Source organism: Pongo abelii, chromosome 6, assembly GCF_028885655.2.
Source record: "Pongo abelii isolate AG06213 chromosome 6, NHGRI_mPonAbe1-v2.0_pri, whole genome shotgun sequence".
Lineage (NCBI taxonomy): Eukaryota > Metazoa > Chordata > Mammalia > Primates > Hominidae > Pongo > Pongo abelii.
This window is the reverse complement of record NC_071991.2, coordinates 20793217-20815697: the sequence shown is the minus strand read 5'-3', so window position 1 is coordinate 20815697 and position 22481 is coordinate 20793217. Positions and strand designations below refer to the sequence as shown.

Genomic DNA, 22481 nt, shown 5'->3' with positions numbered 1-22481 from the left:
ATTCTCCTGTCTCAGCCTCCTGAGTAGCTGGATCTACAGGCGCCTGGCACCATGCCCAGCTAATTTTTTTTTTTTTTTTTTGATAGAGATGGGCTTTCACCATGTTGGCCAAACTGGTCTCGAACTCCTGACCTCAAGTGATCCTCCTGCCTCAGCCTCTGAAAGTGCTGGGATTACAGGTGTGAGCCACTGCACCTGGCCTAATTTTTATCTTTATGTCTGGGATTGGTACTTGAGAAGGTTGGAAACTATATTGTTGTTAATAAGGAACTTCCTGAGAAAGACGTGGAGTTGGGGTGTTTGTGATAACCATTATGTAAGTGTAGTTTATTTAGACCACAGAATGTGTGAAAGAGAGTGACAGGTGGAAGTCAAGTTGGAAAGGTTGGGATTAGATGGTCTAGAACTTCAAATGCGGTCCTTTAGAAAGATCTTGCTTCCTGTAGAGCAATCTGCTGGCATGGTATGCAATTGGGGAGACAAGAAGCAGCAGGAACCTAGATAGGAGATTATGATGTTTGCTTAGGTCAGAGTTATAAGGGTAGAAGCAAGTCAGTGTGAATGGGGGAGTCTTAAAAAAGATGCTGTTAAGCCAGGCGCGGTGGCTCATGCCTGTCATCCCAGCACTTTGGGAGACTGAGGCTGGTGGATCACCTGAGGTTGAGAGTTCAAGAGCAGCCTGACCAACATGGAGAAACCCCATCTCTACTAAAAATGCAAAATTAGCTGGATATGATGGTACATGCCTGTAATCCCAGCTACTCGGGAGGCTGAGGCAGGAGAATCGCTTGAACCCGGGAGGCGGAGGTTTCAGTGAGCCGAGATCGCGCCATTGCACTCCAGCCTGGGCAACAAGAATGAAACTCTGACTCAAAAAAAAAAAAAAAAAAAAAAAAAGAAGATGCTGTTGAAGGATTGCTAGGTACGACTGGCAAACTGCTTGTATGGCTCTGAGAGGCTAGCGGAGAAGAGGACTGGGTAATTACACTGAGGGTTCCAGCCATGTTGATTGCTAGGATTATGGGGCCCCATAACAGCAGAGGGCTCTAGTAAGGAAGGCTCAGGTTTAGGTGGTAGGATGATGAGGTTGGGTTGGATGACTTAAGGGAGGGCTCTTCTGATAGGGATGATCAAAGGCATCTCCTGCGGCCTCTGGGGAAATGATCTGTTTTTGTCTCATACTGGGACTAGGCACACACTGTAACACCAAAAGTATTATTAAATTTACTCATCTGTTATTTATTGGTGTTTTCCCCGATTTGACTACAAGTTCCTTGAGGTCAAGACCTCTGCTTATTTATCTCGGTGCATTTTATGCCTGGCGCACTAAAGGTGCTCAGTACATGGTAGTGAAACATTGGGGAAATAGGAAAAAAAAAAAAAAAAAAGATCTTTTTGAATTCAAGTTTGTTTCCTAAACACTGGCCAATAAAGTATAAGACTGTAAGAATTAAAGGGGCAGGGCACGGTGGCTCACGCCTGTAATCCCAGCACTTTGGGAGGCCGAGACGGGCGGATCACGAGGTCAGGAGATTGAGACCATCCTGGCTAACACGGTGAAACCCTGTCTCTACTAAAAATACAAAAAAAAAAAAAAAAATTATAATAATAATTAGCCAGGCCTGGTGGCAGTTGTCTGTAGTCACAGCTAGTCAGGAGGCTGAGGCAGGAGAATGGTGAGAACCCCGGAGGCGGAGCTTGCAGTGAGCCAAGATCACGCCACTGCACTCCAGTCTGGGCTACAGAGCAAGACTCTGTCTCAAAAAAAAAAAAAAAAAAAAAAAAAAAGAATTAAAGAAAGAGGAGAGAAACACGAAGGGCTGCTTAACAATTAACAGGTTTATTCTGAACCTGGGAGGGACTTCTGACTGAGTTAGGTCAGAAGCCACACTCTGTTAACAGACCAAGAGTTTTTAAGGATTCAGGGCGGGAGAGTTTATCAGAAGCCTGTACTGCTTCTGTGTCTCTTTGTTGTGCTTATCTGGGAGGGAGAGGTGGTGTGTGTCTGTTCCCATACCTCTTTCTGCAGCTGCAGGCATACCCCCGAGTCTGCTTTTAGCTTCCCTATCTTAGTGCACCTGAACGGGAAGGAATGTGCTTATTAAGGCCCACTGTTTTACTGGGGCCCAGTGTATGAGGGTGAAGTTTGGCAGTTACCCAAGAGACTTTTCCCTCACCTCCCTCCGTGCCCCAGGGGTCTTATCTGTGTTTTACTGTCTGCTATTTCTGGCTGCTTGTAGTTGGAAGTGATTTCCTTGAAATGCATGAAGCTAGAAAGGGAGGTGGAACTTAAAGTGGCAGGGTTTGCCCGAGATGACGGTGCTCCTGCTCTGTCAAAGATGTGAAAAAAGGTGAAAATATTTGCAAAAAATTAAGACCACGGTTATTTCTAGAAAGATTGATCACATACATTCACACAGAGTCAGCTTGAAATATTTATTTATTATTTTTGAGACAAAGTCTAGCTTTGTCGACCAGGCTGGAGTGCAGTGGCACAATCTTGGCTCACTGCAACCTTCACCTCCCAGGTTCAAGTGATTCTCCTGCCTCAGTCTCCCCAGTAGCTGGGACTACAGGCGTACGCCACCACACCAGCTAAAAGATGGGGTTTCACCATGTTGGTCAGGCTGGTTTCAAACTCCTGACCTCAAGTGATACACCCGCCTCGGCCTCCCAAAGTGCTGGGATTACAGGTGTGAACCACCGAGCCCAGCCTGAAATTTAACATCATAGGAAATCAAAGAGTTGATTAAAATTATTAGCTACCAGGCTTTATGACAATACACTGAAAATCAGTGTATTGTCATAAAGATAACTAAGCTATTACTTTTTGAAGTTGTATAAAAAGGTGAAGTTAAAATGTTTTTAAAAAGTCAATGTGTCTGTTTTACATAGGGTTGCCATTTCTGTTTTTAAACTTTAGTTGGGTTTTAAATTCCTGCATTTTCACATGGCTCATGTTAGGGACATTGGAATAGAGTGGAGTTTGGGGTATACGCGTAAAAAAAGGGAGTCTGTCTTAAATTAAAGGCGTATATCCCCAAAAAGAATGGAATCTGTTAGTAGTAGGATATAGTAATTTTCTGCAAAATGATAACCAGAGCAGATGATTCATTGTTTGATCATGAATGGAATTGTCTGTGAATGCCATCATGGATTCAGGAAAATTATAGAGTATGGTATAAGATATTTACCCGAAAACGTCCAAGAAAATGCCGGGCACAGTTGGTAGATGTTATCAAGTCTCTCTTTCCCTCTCTTGCTGGTAAGTCTTCTCAGGCCTGCAGAAGGATCGTGGAATACAAGATGTTCGTACTAGCCTTGATTGCCATCTTCAACAAACAAATGAGATAGGATGGCATATGATTCCAAAGAAATAATTCTTCATTTACTAAACCTGACTGGGAAATGAGGAGGGAGACAAAAAAGAAGAAGTAAGGTGGCAGGATTGGGCTAATAGGAAGATTAGCAAATTTCTCCGATCCTGAAAATGAGAGTTTAAAAAGTGGATGAGTTTACTTTATCCAAGAATCATCAAGAAAGAAGGAATGCTTAGGAAATAGAGGTTACGCTTTTGGATTTTTTTTTTTTTTTTTTTTTTGAGATGGAGTCTCGCTCTGTCGCCCAGGCTAGAGTGCAGTGGCACGATCTCGGCTCACTACAAGCTCCACCTCCAGGGTTCAAGTGATTCTCCTGCCTCAGCCTCCCGAGTAGCTGGGACTACAGGCACCCGCCACCATGCCCAGCTAATTTTTTGTATTTTTAGTAGAGACAGGGGTTTCACCGTGTTAGCCAGGATGGTCTCGATCTCCTGACCTTGTGATCCACCTGCCTCAGCCTCCCAAAGTGCTGGGATTACAGGCGTGAGCCACCACGCCCGGCCACGCTTTTGGATTTTTAAAGCATCCTTGAAGCTCCTAATATGAAGGGTGCTGTGCTTCAGGGAATAAGCAGGCAAATTGTGTTGCATCTTTTAGGGTATGTCCTTCCCTGGAACAAGACAGAATGTGTAGAAACTAGCCATTCTAGATTCAGATCTCAAAAAGTGGGCACGTCTTTGTTATCCATTGAAATACCTATCTAGAAAGAGAAGAACAAAAGCAAGTCTGAGATCTACAGATTACTGCTAGGATATGGGTAGAATTTCTGATAATGGGAGTCTGGTAGACATGGGTTGAGGACATAATCTTTCAGCTTACCTTTTTCTGAAACAGAGCAGTCCTCCTGGCTTGGGAATAATGTGTGTCCAAATGTTAGGAGGTCCTAAGTATAAGACAACCCTCCTACCCCCACATTTTCCCAATGAAAGATTTGAATTATCTAGAAAAAACTTCAAAAACAAAATGATGAGAATTGCCATGCTAGATATTATGATGTGTCATAAAACCACAAGTTTCAAACACTCTGGGCTATAGAGTAGTGAAACAAGATAGTCTTCAGACGGCCTTTACTTTTAAACTAATACTTTCAGGACTTGAGGCCTGTCCGAATTAAACTAAGGACGCTCCCTGCCAACCCCCATATCCCAAGAGAAAACAAAAAGAAGAAGTTTTCTAAGAGGAGATAATCTTACTTATTTCTGTGAATAGGAGGAATCAAAATACCAGTTGTCTCTGGTGTCTTAGTTTCTTTCAGAAAAATAAGGCTGTAGATTAACTAATAGAACACAGAGGCCATGTATTTTGGAAGTTTCCTTTAATGTTGATAATGCTAATTCTATACAGCAAGTCAGCTCATACAGCAAGTCAGCAAGTTCAGCTGTTTGCTGAGCCTCTTGCAGCCATTTCATCTTTGAGCACACTGTAAGAATTAAAGGAAGAAGAGAGAAACAAGAAGGGCAGCTTGACAGTCAGTAGGTTTATTTTAAACCTGGCAGGGGCGTTTGACCTTACACACACACTAGGAAGTAATAATGTTCTCTGGGTGGTTGGGTGGCCTATTTATTTTGTATTTTTTTAAATTAGATTTTCTTTTTTTGTAAGTAACTGCAATACCACCTGTACTCTGGTATCTTTTCAGGGAATCTAGACTTTGTCAATTATCTGTATTATATTCAGGCTAGTGGCTTTTTCAGGGTACTAAACCTTTCCCTAAAAGGGTTTCAGTCTTCCCTCCAGCTCCAAAGCATATAACTGTGTATTAGTCTGTTCTCACATTGCCATAAAGAACTAACTGAGACTGGGTAATTTGTGAAGAAAAGAGGTTTAATTGGCTCACGGTTCTGCGGGTTGTACAGGAAGCACAGCAGGGGAGGCCTCAGGAAACTTACAATCATGGCGGAAGGCAAAGGGGAAAGCAGGCACATCTTCACACAGCAGGAGGAAGAGAATGAAGGGGGAAGGGAAATGTTACACACTTTTAAACAACCAGATCTCGTGAGAACTTACTCATTATCACGAGAACAGCAAGAGGGAAGTCCCCATCACCCAACCATCTCCCATCAGGCCCCTCCTCCAACATTGAGGATTACGAATTCAACATGAGATTTGGGTGGGGACAGAGCCAAATTATATCAGACTCTTTACTGACAGTTCTGCCCCTTAGAGGAGTTTTCACAGTGAGTGGTCCACCAGGACTTTTGGGAGAGCCAGATATTGGTTGTGGATGCTGTGTAGAAGCAAACACCTTAGGCAAATCAGAAAGCTTTTGCTCTCTGAGTAGCTTTATGCTTTTGTTTGTCAAAACAGAGGTTAATAAAAGTGACAAGAATGTGTAACACACTTCATGTTAAATAGGCCTGGTGGGGATTAGACAAGAAAAAAGCCATTTCTTGATAGGAAGGTACTGATATATTTTAATATGTGTCAGTTCTCTTTTGCTGTAACCACCCACCTCAAACTAACTAACAATCATTTATTTAGCTCATAATTCTGCAGATCAGCCTGGAAGTCTTTTGGTCTTGGGTGGCTTTGCTTGGTCTCAGTGTTGATCAGTGGGTGGATCTGCCAGGGCTGGCTGGTTGATGATGGGCTGGGCTGGGGCCCGGGGGCCTCTATTCACATGGCCTCTCATCCCCCAGCAGCTATGCTGCACTTTATCACAGGGTGGCAGGGTTTCAAAGAGCAGGGTTTCAAAGATGCCCCAATGCAGGAGCATCTTTCAAGCCTTTGCTTGTATCATATTTGCTCACTTCCCATTGACCAAAGCAAGTCACACGGCGGAGCTTCAAGTCAATGAGAAGGCACTCAGATCTACAGGGCAGGGGCACTTGGGTACTGGGACAGGAGGAGTCGATGGCCACATTTGCAGTCTACATAGAGCGCAACAGACCACACTTGTCAAAGAGTATAACCTTGAACCTACTGGGGCTCAGTATTCTTCAGAAACTCAGTTGATGATTATAATTATGTGAATAGCCCAGATGAAATGCAATCCATTTTCTCCTTAAGCCCAGAGGTCTCAAACCCTCAGTTGATAAGAAGTAGGTTTTGCTTTTCCTACAGCCTGTTTATCACTTTTTTTTTGGAGCCAACGTTGAAAAACCAAGAGGTTTTACATAAAATCTGGACTTTTGACTTTGAAAAGATGATCTGGCAAAAGTTGTCAAGAGCCAAGGAGTAGTTATCTTTTCCAGGAAGCCCTGTGGTTTTCAGTTTCCCACACTCCTCCCGTCTTGCTGTTTCTTCAGCCCTGAGGCTGAGTGTCATCTGCCACTTGTCAGAGGAATTGCACAGTTGATTTTCTTATAGCAGAGAAATTCCTGTCACCATTTCTAAAAAAGTGAAATAATGAAAGGTAGACTGAGAGGCCACATAGTCCCAGAAAAATGGAAGAAAGCATATCACTTTGAGTAAGGAGAGAATATTCTTGTGTGTTTCATATGCAGTCTGCATTTTGGTGCACAAAGAACTTTTGAGAGAGGAGAGAATATTCTTTTATTTTTTTTTTTGGAGACGGAGTTTCGCTCTTGTTGCCCAGGCTGGAGTACAATGGTGCGATCTCGTCTCACCACAACCTCCACTTGTCGGGTTCAAGTGATTCTCCTGCCTCAGCCTCCCAGGTAGTTGGGATTACAGGCATTTGCCACCACACCCGGCTAATTTTGTATTTTTAGTAGAGACGGGGTTTCTCCATGTTGGTCAGGCTGGTCTCAAACTCCCGACCTTAGGTGATCCGCCCACCTTGGCCTCCCAAAGTGCTGGGATTACAGGCGTGAGCCACTGTGCCTGGCCAGAGAGAATATTCACATGTGTTTCATATGCAATCCGCATTTTGATACACAAAGAATTCTTTTCCTTCTTAAAAGTGGCTTACTTGACTCACATTATTTCCTTGGTCCCTGTAGACATGTGAGTTTAGAACTTTGTTCCAGAACACTGTACCATCTGTGCATTCAGCTTTGCAGTCCTAGAGAGGTGCATCATAGCTGATGTTATTGCTGCGATAGAAGACTCCATGGAGTCATTTCTTATACTAGCTCCATGCTGTAATGCTGACGACACCTTGTAAAAGCAGATCTCTGTATGGCATCGTGTTGTAAGGCAAGGAACTTGTTGAGGAGGATGTTTCCCAACACTGAATAGCTTCTTCCCTCTGAGGAATCTCAGAGAACTGGTTTGTTCTTACCTTGTGGACATTTGAATCCTGTAACAGCATCTCCCACTTCATGAGTGTGCCAGAGTTCAGAGTCAAATTTGTAGTCATTTGTAGACTCACAAACTCTTAGCTTCATATTTAGTCCATGTTAACTGTTACGTATCATAATCATCTATTTTACATTATTTTAAATTTTACATTTAGAATCTCATAGCTCTTTTTTGGTGAGTACTGTAAATCTAAAGCTTTTTAGCTGCTAGCAGGTTTATCATAAGAAGACACAGCTGTGTTCAGCATTTAACTATGACATGATTAACTTCTCAGACTCACCTCCTGCTCCCAAATTTCATTCCTGTGTATGTTTACTTTCGAACACCTTTTCATTGAAACTGTGTAGGAACTTTATTCTCTTTCCTCTGCTGCTTCTGTGTTTCTGTTTTGTTTGCTTTGTGTTTTGTTTTCTTTAGTTTTTGCTGAGACATTCACCCCATCTTTTAGAGAACCTCTATAAACTGGATGTCTCTTTACATATTAGGTGCATAGTATATGTTTGAAGAGATGAGTGAAGTTTAATAAACATGCAGTGTTCTTGTATGTGTTAGCTCAAAATGGTTCCAGAAAACAGCTACAATGAAATGAAGGTTGAATACTGCCTGATTCTTTCAATAGAAGTTTCTTTCAATGGAAGTAAATACTGCCTGAGTCTTTCAATAGAAGTTTCTTTCAATAGAAGTAAATACGGCCTGATTCTTTCAATAGAAGTTCCCCGCCCTCTAGCCTATCTTGTTTGCCCTAAACATATGAAGTTTAAAATCTAATTTTCTCTCCTGCCTTTGAATTCATGGAATACTTTTCTGAAACATGCATGTCTGGATGGGCTAAAGAGAGAGAGAGAAAGTGCAGAGCGGTGGCAAAAAGCTTGGGCTCTGGGCTAGAAAAGATCTAGGTTTGAATCTTGACTGGATCTCCTGGTGTCTTTCTGACGTTGGAGGATAACTTTTCAGTGCCCGCTTTCCTCATTTGTAAAATGATAATAATTAATGACTACCTTATGGTGGCATTGCAAGTATGTGAGATAAGACTTGAAACATGGAAGTTTCACCTTTGCAAAGGCAAGCTATGTAATGTTGGTCAAAATATACTTTAAGGCAAAACCCATTACTTGAGATAAGATTGACTTTTTTTTTTTTTCTTCAGAGACAGGGTCCCATTATATTGGCCAGGCTGGTCTTGAACTCCTGTGCTCAAGTGATCCTCCCACCCTGGCCTCCGAAGGTGCTGGGATTACAGGTGGGAGCCACCACGCCTGGCCAAGATGGACTTTTTTTTTTTTTTTTTTTTTAAGATGGAATCTTGTTCTGTCTCCCATGCTGGAGTGCAGTGGCGTGATCTGGGCTCACTGCAACCTCCACCTCCCAGATTCAAGCGATTCTCATGCCTCAGCCTCCTGAGTATCTGGGATTACAGGCATGCACCACCATGCCCAGCTAATTTTTGTATTTTCAGTAGAGACAGGGTTTCACCATGTTGGCCAGGTTGGTCTCGAATACCTGACTTCAAGTGATCTGCCTGCCTTGGCCTCCCAGAGTGCTAGGATTACAGGAATGAGCTACTGCACCCAGACAAGATGGACATTTCTTAATAATAAAACGTTAAGCCCACCAGAAACATAAAATCATGTGACAAGTCAAAAATTTTAACACTGAATAATATAGTCTCAAGATTGACAGACTACAAAGTAGTAGATTTTTAACTGATTTCTCTCAAACTGATAAAATTAGTAGGAGTATTGAAGATTTGAACAATGGAATTAACAAATTCAACCTATATCACAGAAATAGAGCATTCCAACCAGAAACTTTGGAATACAGATTTTTTCTTTTTTCTTCTTTTTTTTCGAGACAGGGTCTCACCCTGTCACCCAGCCTGGAGTGCAGTGGTGCAATCTCGGCTCACTGCAGCCTCTGCCTCTCGAGTTCAAGTGATTCTCCTACCTCACCATCCCCAGTAGGGGCCTACAGGCGCATGCCACCACATTGGCTAATTTTTTTATTTTCTGAGAGAAACGGGGTTTCACCATGTTGTCCAGGCTGGCGTCAAACTCCTGACCTCGGCTGATATGCCCGCCTTGGCCTCCCAAGGTGCTGGGATTACAGGCATGAGCCATCGCATCTGGCCTGAATACAGATTCTTTTCAAGTGCACAGAACTTGTTCACAGAAAAATTACCAAATGGCCATTTGCTGAACATTATAGACATTTCAAAACAGGGTCGAAATTGTATAGAGCATGATATCTGAACACAATGGAATTAAACTAGAAACCAATACTAAGAGATAATTAGAATATTCTGAAATTTAAGCAACACACTTCTTATTTACTTGTGGGTCAAAAAGAAGTTACAGTGGAAATAGAAAATATATTGATGAATGATGATAGATAAGAAAACAAAATATGTGGGTTGGATGTCAGCAGAAATAGCAAAGCACAGACCTTAAAAATCCTGTTTCTCCATGAAAACAATGAGAATTCTGACAAAAATGGTCACAAGCGACTTTTTCTTATCAGTGGAAATTAACCAAAGGCATGCAACAATGTGAGGAGCATATATTCATGAGAAAATGGCTGCATCTCAGTAACAAAAATGAGCTTTGTGATGTTAACTTGTTCTATTCCATTCTCACTTTCTCTAGCCTTGAAAACCAGTAGCTCGGCCGGGTGCGGTGGCTCATGCCCGTAATCCCAGCACTTTGGGAGGCTGAGGCGGGAGTATCATTTGAGGTCAGGAGTTCAAGACCAGCTTGACCTACATAGTGAAACCCCATCTCAACTGAAATACAAAAATTAGCTGGGCGTGGTGGCGGGCACCTGTCATCCCAGCTACTCGGGAGGCTGAGGCAGGAGAATCGCTTGAACTCAAGAGGCAGAGGTTGCAGTGAGCCGAGATAGCACCATTGCACTCCAGCCTGGGGGATAGAGCAAGACTCCCTTTCAAAAGAAAATAAAAAAGAAAACCAGCAGCTCACAACCACAGTAAAAACCAGCAGCCTGGCAGCTGTGGGAGGAGGCAAAACAGAGTGGGAACTCCTTCAAAGTCTCATTCCTAGGAAATTGTCATTATATATGACTTGTATGGCAAACCTGGAAACTTTCTCTCACAGGGGTTGTCTCTATTTGAAGTGACTCAAGTTTGTCTGGTGCAAAAAGCCTTTGTCTGGATGTTTCTCCTAAACAATTATAGATGATTGTTTAGCTTCACAAAGCTGCCTCAAGTGGCATTAACAGCTAGGGCAAACAAGAAGCTCACCAATAAATGGAAAAGGAAAAGCTGGGCCATGAGATGTCATAGGGGACTTTGAAAAGCTCCATCGTATTCCTGGGAATCACCAACCCCACTCACACGATCAGGGCTGTGGGCATGCCAGAGAAGACTTGAGAAGGCCCTGTGCTCTCTGTTCTTCCTGAGTAAGCAGGCAGTGAAAACCAAGGCAGAGTTGCAAACTGCCTGCCTGGGTGATGAAGGCATCCCCTAACAAAAACACAGAGCCCCTTGGCAAAGGCTAGGAGGCTTACCAGTTGGAAGCATTTAAGGATATCTCTGTCCATTAATGAGCTGTCCACTAAGCTAACCAAACAGAGACTTCAGTGGCCAAACACAACAATGAATATCGAATTTACCCAATTATTTCAGCAAAAATAAACACAACAAACAGCAAAAAAGAAAACCAAGAAACAAACAAAACAATATGCCCAAAGCCAAAGTAACCAACCAAACCAAACAAACCTGGATTGAGAGGTATCTGATTTCCAGAGTTGCCACTAATGATATTTAAAATAATAGCCAGGCGTGGTGGCTCATGTCTGTCATCCCAGCACTTTGGGTGGCTGGGACGGGAGGAGGGTTTGAGGCCAGGAGTTTGAGACTGGCCTGGGCAACATAGTGAGACACTGTCTCTACAAAAAATTAAAACATTAGCCAAGTGTTTTGGTGCATGCCTGTAGTCCCAGCTACTGAGGATGCTGAGTCGGGAGGGTTGCTTGAGCTCAGGAGTTCAAGATTGCAGTGAGCCATGATCGTGCCACTGCACTCCAGCCTGGGGGACAGAGTGAGACCTTGTCGCAAAAAATAAAAAGAAAATGTCTGGTGTTTAAAGAAACCCACAAGATATACAAAGAAACAAGAAGGTGGCCTATACACATGAAAGGAAACAGAGAATAGAATCCATCTACAAGGAAGCCTAGATGTTGGACTTACTAGACAAAGATTTGACATTGGCTATTTAAAATGTGTTCAAAGAACTACAGGAAAGCATTTTCTTTTCTTTTTTTTTTTTTTTTCCGAGACGGAATCTTGCTCTGTCACTCAGGCTAGAGTGCAGTGGCACAATCTCAGCTCACTGCAACCTCTGCCTCCCGGGTTCAAGCAATTCTCCTGCCTCAGCCTCCTGAGCAGCTGGGATTACAGGCATGCGGCACACCGGCTAATTTTTGTATTTTTAGAAGAGACGGCGTTTCACCTTGTTGGCCAGGATGGTCTTGAACTCCTGGCCTCAAGTGATCTGCCCCCCTCGCTCTCCCAAAGTGGTGGGATTACAGGCGTGAGCCACCACGCCTGGCCAGAAAAGCATTTTCAAAGAAACAAAAGTATGAAAGTGATGACTCATCAAATAGACTATCACTGAAGTCTCTCAGAGACCCATGGGGCACCTTCAGGCATGCCAACATATTTATAAAGGGAATTCCAGAAGGACAGGAGAGAGAGAAATGAGAAGAAAGAATATTTGAACAAATAATGACCAAGAACTTCACAAACTAGAATTTGGGAAATTCACAAATATGTGGAAATTAAACATACTGTTAAATAACCAGAATATCAAAGAGAAATCACAAAGTGCATTCTTTCTCTGTAGTTGTTAGAAAATCAAAGAAAGGTCCGGGCGCGGTGGCTCACGCCTGTAATCCCAGCACTTTGGGAGGCTGAGGCAGGTGGATCACCTGAAGTCAGTTCAAGATCAGCCTGGCCAACATGGCGAAACTCTGTCTTTACTAAAAATACAAAAAATTAGCTGGGCATGGTGGTGGGTGCCTATAATCCCAGCTACTCCGGAGGCTGAGGCAGGAGAATCGCTTGAACCTGGGAGGCAGAGTTTGCAGTGGGCCAAGATTGTGCCATTGCACTCCAGGCTGGGTGACAGAGCAAGACTCTGTCTCACAAAAAAAAAAAAAAAAAAAGAAAGTGCAAAAGCTCTTTATGTATTGATATGGAATGATTTCTACAAGTTCACAGTCTTTTATCCCTTGTGCCCAAAAGTGTTTCAGAATTTTAGAAAGACAGTACAGTTTATCCACTGTATTTTATGGAACATCTCCAGCACCCTAGAGCCACACACATGTAATTAGTTCTACAATGAAGTATGCTTAGTCACAGAAATGGAAAAATGAGGCCAGGCACGGTGGCTCACGCCTGTAATCCCAGTACTTTGGGAGGCCGAGGCAGGCAGATCACCTGAGGCCAGGAGTTTAAGACCAACCTGGCCAACATGGCGAAACCCCATCTCCACTAAAAATACAAAAATTAGGCAGGTGTGGTGGTGCGTGCCCGTAGAACCAGCTACTTGGGAGGCTGAGGTAGGAGAATTGCTTAAACCCAGGAGGTGGAGGTTGTGGTGAGCTGAGATCATGCCTCTGCACTCCAGCCTGGGTGACAGAGCAAGACTCTGTCTTTAAAAAAAAAAAAAAAAAGGAAAAATTAACAATACGAACAGCTTTGTAAGTCAGATTCTACTTCGAGGTAAGTATGTCTCCAAACTTAGAAAAGCAACCTTTCGGTTATTAGAGCTTTTCGGATTTTTAAATTGTGGTTAAGAGGTTGTTGGATTGGTGATAAGTGGGAGGCACAGGGGAGCCAGATGCAGAACGGTGTACTGTGCTGGCTTTTTAATCCATCCATCACACTGGAGCCACATGACTTTCATCAGCACTGATCTGATTGTGTCACTGGCTACATAAAACTTCAGTAAGCCACACCTAACCCTGGCAGGACATGAGACCTGACTGCAGGCATCCCCCAATTCCATTTGCCATGTTAGAGCCACGGGGGATAGTTTGTGATTCCTTTATCCTGCTGTATCTCACAGCTGTGGGCCTTTGCATTTCTTCTTTGGACATCCCTGGAAATGATCTCATTCTTTTCCTGATGCACTCTGTGTCCTTCAGAGATCAGCTCTGACTTTGACCTTGTTACATCTTTTGTGTGATTTTGCCAAGCAAAATCAACTCACTCCTCCACTTATACCCATTACATTTTTCCCACCTTAGTCATGGCGCTGTGTGATGGGACTCTCATCCATCTTCTGTTCCCTCCAGAATGTAAATATTAAGGGCTGAGCCTCTTGGCCTCAGTGTCCAGTTCATAGTAGTCCCTGAATAAATGTTGAATGAAGTGCATAAGCCCCTGAAAAGAACTAAGTTCAGAATTTCTTCCTGAGGACTTGTTGTTTTGGCTTCTCTTAGGACTTTGCAGTCAGAATCTGCATTTCACAGATCATCCGTATTCTCTTGGATTTTTCATTTATGGAATACTGTTTGTTACGTGTAACTGCTGTGACTTGAACACTGAGCCACACTGTGGATTTTGCCATCATGGTGCAGGGTTAGGAGAAAGGCTCTGGAGTCATCTCGGGACTTGAATCTCCGTGACGCTTACTGTTTTTCTTTTTCTTCCTTTTTTTTTTTTTGAGATGGAGTCTTGCTCTGTTGCCCAGGCTGGAGTACAGTGGCGCGATGTCGGCTCACTGCAGCCTCCGCCTGGGTTTAAGTGATTTTTGTGCCTCAGCCTCCTGAGTAGCTGGGATTACAGGTGTGCGCCACCATGCCCAGCTAATTTTTGTATTTTTTAGTAGAGATGGGGTTTCACCATGTTGGCCAGGCTGGTCTTGAACTCCTGACCTCAGGTGATCCTCCTGCCTCAGCCTCCCAAAGTGTTGGGATTACAGGCATGAGCCACTGTGCCCGGCCTGATGCTTATTCTTTATAGATCCTTGCACACGTTACTTAACCTCTTGAACCTCAGCTTCATCGTCTCTAAAATGGGCATAAGTAGCAACTACGTGGTCGTTTTATTGTGAGGATTCAGTGAACTGATCAAGAAGGGTAAAGCACACAGCAGAGTGTGCCAGCTCGGTGAGTGGTAAATAATTCTCTCCTTCTCTTTCACCCTCCTCCTCTCTTCCTCCTGAGCTATTTGGCTTGATCTGACAGCCCCAGATTGTCTTAGAGATTTAGGTTTTAATATCATTGCTTGTTTGGGTCATTCTGGTTATTTTTTTTATCCCAAGGAGGAGCTTCAAAGTCACTGTTTAACTTGAATTTCTTACAAACATAAATCTCTCTCTTTTTTTTTTCCTGCAGACATGTCAGGCCTTATTCTACCTTCTGAGCCTTTGAAGGTAGAAAGAGGCCTGATAATCTCTACAGAAAGGCAACATGGGAGAGGGATTTTTATGTTCATCAGCACATTTTTATATATGATAATTCTTCACTCAGAGATTTAAAATTAAGATGAAGGGTCCTTACAGTACTCACGTCAAGAATCCTGGGGCATTTGTACAGAGGATTGGGCTTAAGGTTGTCTGTCTTAAATATTGTCTTTTTTTGGGAGAGCAGAGGATATCCTTTTTAATTACTCCCAGCAGTGCTGTGAGATTCTCAGATACAGGAATTATTATGATGATTTTGATGATGTAAGACTCTTTTGCTTTTTGGGAACATTTGTTATCTCTGTATAGAATAGAGACAGATAAGTGACTCTACTGGGAGCCTCATTATCTCTTCTGGGTGAATAGAGACCAGTGTGAGGCAGAAATAAGATCCCTAAAGCCCAGAAAATATCTCCAAAAGTCTCTTTGCTAATTTTGAGCCCCTTAGAAATGAGCTCTGTAATTCCTGGGGACCTTTTCCTCTTCTCCATTCTTCCTCTGCTCCTTGACAAGAGATCTGTAGACTTCCTTGAGTGCAGCATCTCAGACATCTGGTATTGACTAGAATTCCTTATTGTACTTCCTTGAGTGTAGTATCTCAGACACCTAGTATTGGCTAGAATTCCTTATTGGTAATGTCAGTGTCCCAGGGCTTCCTATTTTGTAAATGATAGAGGTTTGTAAAAGGAGTATGGCCTTTGGAATGTACTGTTCATAATCTTAAGTAGTTATGGAAGCGTAGTGAAAAGGTCAGGGCAGTTCTCATTTTGCATCAGGAAGCTTTTGACAAAGTCCTGTTAGTTATCAGATGATGATAGCCAGCAGTAACCATTAAGACAGTCCTTTTTTTTTTTTTTTTTTTTAAAATAGAAGTCCAGTTAAGGAAGCGTAGCTTGTCTTTTATTAAAGAGGCACTCAGCAAAGGGGTGATGAGACAGAATGCTGTTATTACTGATGCTTTTGTTTTACATTTTCAGTAATTAATGTGCTTTGCTCAGTAGTGACACATTACCTGAACTGTGAAGGATCCCCTTAGTATATCGGTATGGCAGAGGCATTAAAGCAATGAGAGCCTGCCAGGATCTTAATCACCTCTGGCCAGAGCCTCTCCACTTTTAACAGAAGTGAGTAGAAGTCTAGACACTTGTGATTTTTCTATATATCACTAAGCCACATCATTGCAAGCATCTGTTTGGCCTATATTCCCTAAAAATTCTGTCTGCTGAAATCAACAATATCTCCTAAAAAGTAGCTTTAGTGTCTGCCTGTGTGGCTGGATAGAAAGAAAAACAGGATTCTTGCTCTTCAAGGTCTTAAACTCAAAGATTGATAAGGCTGCCACTGATACGTATGTATATAAAGCACATAAACCATTTTAAAGTGGTGAATTGTATGGCATGTGAATGATATTTTCATTTTTTAAAAATGCATGGACTTTGAAACAAAAAATGCATAAAACTTCTAGGTGGAAATGTGGAATAAATTGTGGAATCCTCATAGAAAAAGAATATTGGGAGAATTTGATCAGAAGATTTTTAAGGGGGAATTTCTTCTAGTTCTAAATTTACTGAAGAGAATGAATTATGAGACCCATTTGAAGAGAGAAGGGGAGAGGCTTTAGAAAAAGTACAGTCTAGGCCAGGCACAGTGGCTCATGCCTGTAATCCCAGCACTTTGGGAGGCCAAGATGCGTGGATCACCTGAGGTCAGGAGTTCAAGACCAGCCTGGCCAACATAGTGAAACCCCTTCTCTACTAAAAATACAAAAATTAGCCGGATGTGGCAGGGTACACCTGTAATCCCAGCTACTTAGGAGACTGAGGCAGGAGAATCACATGAAGCCGGAGGCAGAGGTTGCAGTGAGCTGAGATTGCACCACTGTACTCTCGCCTGGGTGGCAGAGGGAGACTCCATCTCAAAAAAGGAAAGGAAAGAAAAGAAAAAGTATAGTCTAGGTTTAATGTATAACTTGCAAGAAATCTAGTAGGGTCGGGTGCAGTGGCTCATGCCTCTAATTCTAACACTTTGGGAGGCTGAGGTGGGTGGATTGCTTGAGCCCAGGAGTTGCAGACCAGCCTAGGTAACGCAGTGGGACCCCTGTCTCTACAAAAAAATTTAAAAAATTAGCCGAGTGTGGTGGCACATGCGTGTGGTCCCAGCTACTTGAGACACTGAGATAAGAGGATCACTTGAGCCTGGGAGGTTGAGACTGCAGTAAGCTGTGATTGCGACATTGTACTCCAGCCTGGATGAGAATGAGATCCTGTCTGGGGATTGGGCCGGGGGAAAAGACCTACTAGAAGAAGGACCTACTAGAAATCTAGTAGGTAGGAATGAAATTATGAAATGAGGCAGTGAATTTGAGAGAAGTGGAGAATGAGTGGTATTCATGGAAACTGATTGTAAAGGCAAGGAAAATAAGAATGCATTTTTTTCTTCTGAGCTGTGCTCCTGTGTAAGTATGAGGTTGCTACTGTTTTAGGTCTGCACTACTTAAAGTTCCCCAGATAGGTCATTGTTTGCCCACCCAAGGCTTGACATGAAACCCATTCCCACTTATGGAAGCATAGGTGTGACTCTGTGTCCTTCGAATAAGGCCTGAGCTTTTGGTATTGTTTCTTGTTCCTTAGAAGACTTCCGTCAGTGATTGATGGAGGGAGGTGGCCCAGCGGCACAGACCCCATGTGGTTGGCAGAGTGTGTGGGTGTGGAAGTTAGATCAGAGAGCCCCTCTAATTGTGCTGGGCTGGTGCTATCAGACCTGAAGTTAGATCACCTTTTGTTTATTTTCCATTCAAACTTAGTATTTGAAGAAGGACCAATTTTAAGTAATTCAATATTTTCAATGTATTAGGGATGGTTTCCAGTCATTTAAAAAATAACCAGAGGCCAATCCCATTTTGTCACATGATTGAAATCATTAGTTCAGTCTTTTGGGGGAAGTGGAAGTCTCTAGACCCAGTGAAGTGTTTAATCCCCATGTCTATTACAGATTGCAAGTTTTATATCATGAAAAGCCTGATAGAGGAATAATTTTTCTTTCTTCTTTAAAAAAAAAAAAAAAAAATTACTAAGGAACCTCGAGCCAGTTACTCAGCTGTATGTCAGTGTGGATGCCAGTACCAAAGACAGCCTGAAGAAAATCGACCGCCCACTCTTCAAGGATTTCTGGCGGAGATTCCTTGACAGTTTAAAAGCCTTGGCAGTCAAGGTAAGAATTATGACATCTTAAAAATAAATAAACAACCCTTAGGTGTGTACTGAAGTTAAGAAGAAAGAAAGATGGAAGAAAAGAACAGAGGTACTTTTTCCTCTTTTCTCTTTAAAATAAAAAAAGATGAAATATAACTTTCAACTTTTTAAAGACTTCCTTCCTTCTTCAAGGAATTTTGAACATTTACTATTTGTTAAATAATTATTGAGTTCCTCTTAAGTTTGTAGCACAATGCTTTGTATGTATCATTTGCCTTTCATTCATTTAAGGAGAGAGGTATATATACTCCCAAAGTTAATTAATAACAATTGGTCCTGGAACCAATTCTCCATAGATACCCAACCTGGAATCTATGGAAGATTGGTTGTAGGACTCCCCATGGGTACCAAAATCCACAGATGCTCAAGTTTATATAAAATGGCATAGGCCAAGCATGGTGGCTCACGCCTGCCTGCAAACCCAGGACTTTGGGAGGGTGAGGCAGGCAGATCACTTGAGGTCAGGAGTTCAAGACCAGCCTGGCCAACATGGTCAGGCCCCATCTCTACTAGAAATACCAAAAAATTAGCCAGTTGTGATGGCATGCATCTGTTATCCCAGCTATTTGGGAGGCTGAGGCAGGAGAATTGCTTGAACCTGGGAGGTGGAGGCTGCAGTGAGCCAAGATCATGCCACTGCACTGCAGCCTGGGTGACAGAGTGAGACTCTGTCTCAAAAAATAAATAAATAAATAATAAAAATAAAATGGCATAGTATTTGCACATAACCTACACTTATCTTCCTGTATACTTTAAATCATCTCTACATTACTTATAATATGTAGTACAATGTAAATGCCATGTAAGTAGTTGTTATACTGCATTTTAAATATTTGTGTGATTTTTAATTGTTTTATTTTTTCCAAATATTTTTCATCCATGGTTGGTTGAATGTGTGGGAATGGAGCCCACGGATATGGAGGGCCGACTGTACATAACCACCTTAAAAGAAGCGTCTGCAGGCTGGGTGTGGTAGCTCACACCTGTAATCCCAGCACTTTGAGAGGCCAAGGTGGGCAGATCGCTTGAGGTCAGGAGTTCAAGACCATCCTGGGCAACATGGCAAAACCCCGTCGCTACCAAAAAACAAAATACAAAAATTACCTGTGGTCCCCGCTACTCAGGAGGCTAAGGTGGGAGAATCACTTGAGCCTGGGAGGCAGAGGTTGTAGTGAGCCGAAATTGCGCCACTGCACTCCAGCGTGGGTGACAGTGAGACCCCTATCTAAAAAAAAAAAAAAAAAAAGGTGTCTGCAAATAGTATACGTTTAAATATGAAGTTAATTTTCCTGAATTTCTAGAACCAAATTTCCTAAGCCATCAATAGCCTCAGAATGTTCACATTGAATGTCATTTTCTGCAAACATTTGGCCTTTCTTGTGTGTTTTCATATGGCATACTTACCTTCCTTTTCTTTTTCACCTAAAGTAACCATCTGGTTCTACTTTTCCATTAATCCTCCTTCCTTCCTTCCTTCCTTCCTTGCTTCCTTTCTGTCACTTTTCTAAGCGTTCTTTGTGCCTTCTTGACATCTGACTGATAATGAGAATCACCCCAGGAGCTTAAAAAAATGACAGTTTCCTGGTCCTCATGGCATCTGAGATCTGCTTGTCAGACATCCCAGGCATCATTTGGTATGCAGCCAGATATGGGAGTCACCGTCCCAGAAAACTTGCCTTTCTCTCCTGTGCCTAGCGCTTACTTTGACATTCCTAACCCATCACTGTCTGGCCTCGATGTACATTTTTCACCGTATTCCCTAGGAGGGCCATGCTTCCTTGCTTATGTTGCCATTTCTGCACATGTGCCCACCACCTTCTCCCTTCTGAGTCTTTGGTTACTGTCTCCCCAGATTTTGGAAGGAATGTTCTTTCTTTCCGTTCTTTGACTTGTAGAAATTCTGTGCACCTCCTAGACCCAGTTTTGTGATTACCTCTACTGCAAAGTCTTTTCTGATTACAATTAGCTTCCCCTTTTTCCCTTCCTAAGTTTTATATCTATTAAAAAACACTGTTTTTCTTCTGTTTTGTCTTAGCTGCTCTCTCCTGAGCTGGATTCCTCACTTATTTCTGAATTCTGCACAATATCTAGCATAGTACACTTTAAGGTATTTGATAAATGCTTCCATTTTTTTCTTGGAGACTGGGTCTTGCTCTGTCACCAAAGCTGGAACACAGTGGCACCATCATAGCTCACTGCAGCCTCCAACTCCTGGGCCCAAACGATCCTCCTGCCTCAGCCTCCCAAGTACTAGGACCACAGGCACATACTGCCATGCCTAGTTAATTTTTTGATTTTTTTTTGTAGAGACAGTCTCAAACTCCTGGCTTCAAGCAATCTTCCTGCCTTGGAAGTGTTGGGATTATAGGCATGAGCCACTGCTCCAGGCCTGATAAATGTTTCTTTTTTTCTTTCTTTCTTCTTCTTTTTTTTTTTTTTTTTGAGATGGAGTCTCTTTCTGTTGCCTAGGCTGGTGTGTGGTGGCATGATCTTGGCTCACTGCAACCTCTGCCTCCTGGGTTCAAGTGATTCTCATGCCTCAGCTTCCCCAGTAGCTAGGATTACAGGTGCGTACCACCATGCCCGGCTAATTTTTGTATTTTTAGTAGAGATGGGGTTTCACCATGTTGGCCAGGCTGGTCTCAAACTCCTGACCTCAAGTGATCCGCCTGCCTCAGCCTCCCAAAGTGCTGGGATTACAGGTGTGAGCCACTGCACCCAGCCTGTTTCTCAAAATAATGAATGGGGGAAACTCAACAGAGATTTGTAAAGTACCCTTATGTGTTTTACCAGTTGTCCAGCTGATTAAATCTTTGTGGGTTTCTTTTGCTGTTTTATGCCCGAGAAATTAAATCCATGCCTTCTTTGGTTATTAATACTGATGTTATTTAAGAAATGCAAAAAGGCCTTACTTTAGTTTCTAAGCGGTCTTGGATTTACATAGCATAAAAATTAGAATGGATTTAAATGGGAGTAAACAGCAGGAGCTGGCAAAGTCAGGCCCATCTGACATTGTTATCTAGGCTGTGTTCTTTGAGTATGGAAGATGACAAGGAAACATTAACACAATAGCTTAATAGTTTACTTCCTGTCTTTGGTCAAAATGTTCCAAAAACTGAATTCTTACCTTGAAGTCACTAGCCTTTGGGTGATGAATTCAATTGTAATTACTCTGGGTTTGCTCATGACAGTAATGCAGTAACTTAAAGTTAGAAAATAATTTCAACCCAGGAGCATCTTAAATAGAAGTCATTATTGTCTCTATGTAATTCTTGTTGGAATGTTTCTTTGGGCAATTTAAACTGCCCACACATTAGGGCAATGACTTTCTGAGCATTTTGTAGCAATTAGAGTTGTTTCTTGTTCTTGGCATTGTTTTTGTTGCCTTGTAAGAGAAGATCTGTGGCAGGATGCTGCTCTTAAAAATTTTCCTTTAAGTTGATTCAAGCTGTTATTTCCTTCTGAATGTCTGATCTTATAAGACATAGTAGATGCTATTAAGAAAGATTTGTTTTACTGTTGTTTAGCACTTAAAACATATATTTTGTAGTTATATGTATTAGCTAGGGTCAAACATATAAAAACTCAAATACTGGCTGGGCGCGGTGGCTCACGCCTGTATTCCCAGCACTTTGGGAGGCTGAGGTGGGCAGATCACTTGAGGTCAGGAGTTCAAGACCAGCCCGGCCAATATGGTGAAACCCCGTCTCTACTACAAATACAAAAAACGATTAGCCAGGAGTGGTGGCAGTTACCTGTAATCCCAGCTACCGGGGAGGCTGAGGCAGGAGAATTGCTTCAACCCGGGAGGCGGAGGTTGTAGTGAGCAGAGATCACACCATTGCACTCCAGCCTAGTCAACAAGAGCGAGACTCTGTCTCAAAATAAATATATTACAATAAAAAATAAAAACTCAAATGATACCAGATTACTATAAATAAGAGTGTTATTTCAGATATTTTAATTAGAACATCCATACTGTTATCTTCTGTTATTTGATTAGACTTTTACTATGCCTGAGCAAGGAAAGGCATTTGAAGATTTCTTAAACTTTATAAACAAAAAATTTTGATTTGTCCCAAGATTTTCAGCCTATTTCTGATCTAGTACTACCCAAAGAAGAAGGTAGCATATTTTGTTTTTAACTCTTGGCAAGTACAATGTTTACATTTCCAGATCTTTATCCTTTGTCAAAATGTTCCTTTTCAATATGAGGA

The 22481-nt window shown here is 42.3% G+C and overlaps 1 protein-coding gene across 5 annotated transcripts in view; it reads left to right on the top strand.

The window, feature by feature from the left end:
* TYW1 (tRNA-yW synthesizing protein 1 homolog (S. cerevisiae)) overlaps nucleotides 1–22481 on the top strand; it is a 268838-nt gene that overhangs the window by 128789 nt on the left and 117568 nt on the right. For all 5 annotated transcript variants that reach the window (XR_008526802.2, XM_054558831.2, XM_054558834.2 and 2 more), the window contains 1 exon segment: nucleotides 18088–18223. Coding sequence is in view for 4 of the 5 variants with exons in the window: in XM_054558831.2 (XP_054414806.1) it covers nucleotides 18088–18223 (136 nt within the window). In the remaining variant the exon portion in view is untranslated.